The sequence below is a fragment of the Bactrocera dorsalis genome, chromosome 2, assembly GCF_023373825.1.
Source record: "Bactrocera dorsalis isolate Fly_Bdor chromosome 2, ASM2337382v1, whole genome shotgun sequence".
Taxonomy (NCBI): domain Eukaryota; kingdom Metazoa; phylum Arthropoda; class Insecta; order Diptera; family Tephritidae; genus Bactrocera; species Bactrocera dorsalis.
In genome coordinates this window covers 67,270,444-67,273,161 of record NC_064304.1, presented here as the reverse complement: position 1 = coordinate 67,273,161, position 2,718 = coordinate 67,270,444, and the positions used below count along the sequence as shown (strand labels likewise).

General features: G+C 34.1%; 1 protein-coding gene across 1 annotated transcript; it reads right to left on the bottom strand.

The window, feature by feature from the left end:
- Positions 1 to 476: 476 nt before the first annotated feature.
- Positions 477 to 1,547, bottom strand: LOC125776139 (SAFB-like transcription modulator). Its single transcript, XM_049447021.1, has one exon. The coding sequence runs from the start codon at positions 1,545 to 1,547 to the stop codon at positions 477 to 479; it is 1,071 nt and encodes a 356-aa protein (XP_049302978.1).
- Between the last annotated feature and the right edge of the window lie 1,171 nt (positions 1,548 to 2,718).

The following is a 2,718-nucleotide window of genomic DNA, read 5'->3' as shown; positions in this document are numbered from 1 at the left end:
GTGTATAATTTATTGCAAGTGTGCGTGTGTGTGTTTAATGTTTGGTCTCTGCTGTATATTTATGATTTTTGTCCCATGCATTTTTATTATTATTACTCGTAGATGTGCATTGCATGTAAATGCATTATGTATATACATATGTATGTATGTAAGTATATTAATATATAAATAGATATTTATATTTAGTAGAATTTCGGCTTTGCTGATAAATAAGCATGTTCAATGATATTTGAACATATTGCCGAGGGAAAGAAATGATTATTTAAATCTAGTGGACTGTATTTTTTATGTTATTAATATTCTATCGGTTGGGAATATTGACAATGATTCTATCAGCATTATTCGCTTTACATTTATAACGGAAATATAGTATTAAAAGGCATAATATTACAATTACTACTAACACTAAAGATAAATGTCCGCTATGGTTTCTTAAATTTAACTCACTTAATTTTAATTCGTTGTTGCTGATCTTGTCAATGCCTTCTCGTAGCTTTCTCTGCTCTTCGTTGTCGTCTTTTGGTTTTTAGCTTGTCCGTTTGTTTTAACGTAAGCTGCCATGCTATTAGTAACTCCCAAATGGCTGTTACTACATCCGCTTTTCCAACTGGATCTATTTTTGTTTTATCCACTCGTGTTTTGGCGACATTTGTTGAGTTGCTGATTTCGTTTTTAGTGAGCTCTACTGATATTATCCGTCCATAGAGTTCGGTATGATGCAAATTCTCAATGCAACGACTGGCATTCGACGATGATGGCATTGTTACGTAGTCATAACAACGTGTACCGGTGTTGGTGACCACCTTGGCTCCGATAACTTTTCCATATTTAGAAAATATAGTTTTCAGATCCCTGGCTCTCGTTAATGAAGATAACCCGGATATCCAAAAATTACGTGAAGGTGTTGTCTGCTTTCCTGTGGACGACGATTTTGTAGAGATATTCACTGAAGGCTTTTCTTTGTCATCCTTCTGCGAAGACTTGTTTGAAGATGATTTTTGTTCACTAATGTCTTTATCCTTTTTGTCGCCGGACTTCTCATCTTTTCTCTTTGATTTATCGTCATCAGACTTGCTGCATTTACTGCTGCTGTATACACCCTTGGATGTTCTTGTGTCATCCAAAGCTGCAACCGTTTTTGTACTCGTTTGCGCTGAATTCTTGCCGGTAGTATCACCTTCTGCATCGGTGCATTTTTCCTTTTCATCAGGTGCCTTATCATGCAAAAGTTTTTGTTCGTCTTCACCAATAGTTACATTTATCGATTCCTCATTCGATTCGCCTGCATTTTCCTCTTCCCTGTCTGGACCATCGTTTGAAACATTTCCGTTATCAACTTCAACATCTCTTTCTACAAGATATTTTATTTCATCTTTTGCATTCTCCTCAATTTCCAAAGGAGACATTTTATTGTTCACATCGTTAAATGTGCCTTGCTCCTCAAAAGTATTTTCCTCTACGCGCAGCTTGTCTTCTAAAATGTATTCAAATACTTCAGTTTCGTCCTTATCTTCAAACGATTTCGTCTGGACTTCACTGTCCCACATTTCTCCAAAATGTGAACCTGCCGGAAGAGATATGATATTGTGAGATTCCTCAGTTTTTGAAGGCTTACGAAGTTCTTCAAATGATTCTTCTTCAGCTTCATTTTTTGGTTTATTGCCTTCCTCTATTGCTTCTGCTGTTTCTTCCTCAGCAGAAGATAGATATATACAAGGCAGATAAAAGATAGGAACTTTTGTACATTTTAAATCCGAGTCAAAACGATACAAAATTTCAGGTTTTTCTTCTATTGCAAAATCTTCAAACAGGACATCACGCTGAAGAGAAATATAACTAATTTCGGGCTCTCCTTTTTGTAATCTCGCTTTACAAAGCTTGAGATTTTGGAAATATTCCGCCGTTATTTCAAAATATAAATTTTCAACTTCAGGAAAAATTGTTGAAAAATAATTTGTGTGGAAATTGTGCATTTGAAGAAACACAGTTTTCAAATGTTTAATATGATCACTTTTTATTGTAGTGATTTTGTGGAGATCTTCCATTACTTCTCTGAGGAGTTGAATTTTCCTCTTAAATATGAAGATTCCAAGATCCAAATCACATGTATCTGAATTGATTTTATTTGTCATGATGTTAATATGCGGGAATATACACCCGTCTTACAATTATTATTTTATGTTTAGTCAATATGCGGGAATATACATATACCCGTCTTACAATTTAATTTTGCCTGTATTTATATTAATAACAGGGCTAATTATATTTGCCTGTATTTTTTATCAGGGCTTTTTTGTATATTGCCTGTTTTGTAAATACAGGACTTTTTAATTTGGCCGAGCTCTAAATCCGGCTCGAAGGACCAAAAAATGTTAATACCTCAATATAGCTTCTAACAATCCTTACCGCTGGTGGGGGGAATTGAAAGTCTTACATTGAGGGAGAATATATTCATTCTGATTTTTATTTTGTATTTTTCTGGCTTATAGACAATTTCTAAAACTATCTTAAATAACTAAATATATTTGTATGTGTGTATGTTTTTATGTATTGCAGCATATTTTTTATTGCTGCTTGACATGGGGTTGATTTCAAGTGTATAATTTATTGCAAGTGTGCGTGTGTGTGTTTAATGTTTGGTCTCTGCTGTATATTTATGATTTTTGTCCCATGCATTTTTATTATTATTACTCGTAGATGTGCATTGCATGTAAATGC

Excerpts from the sequence above, each read along its gene's own strand:
- LOC125776139 (XM_049447021.1), bottom strand. The coding sequence starts at position 1,547 with ATGTGGGACAGTGAAGTCCAGACGAAATCGTTTGAAGATAAGGACGAA.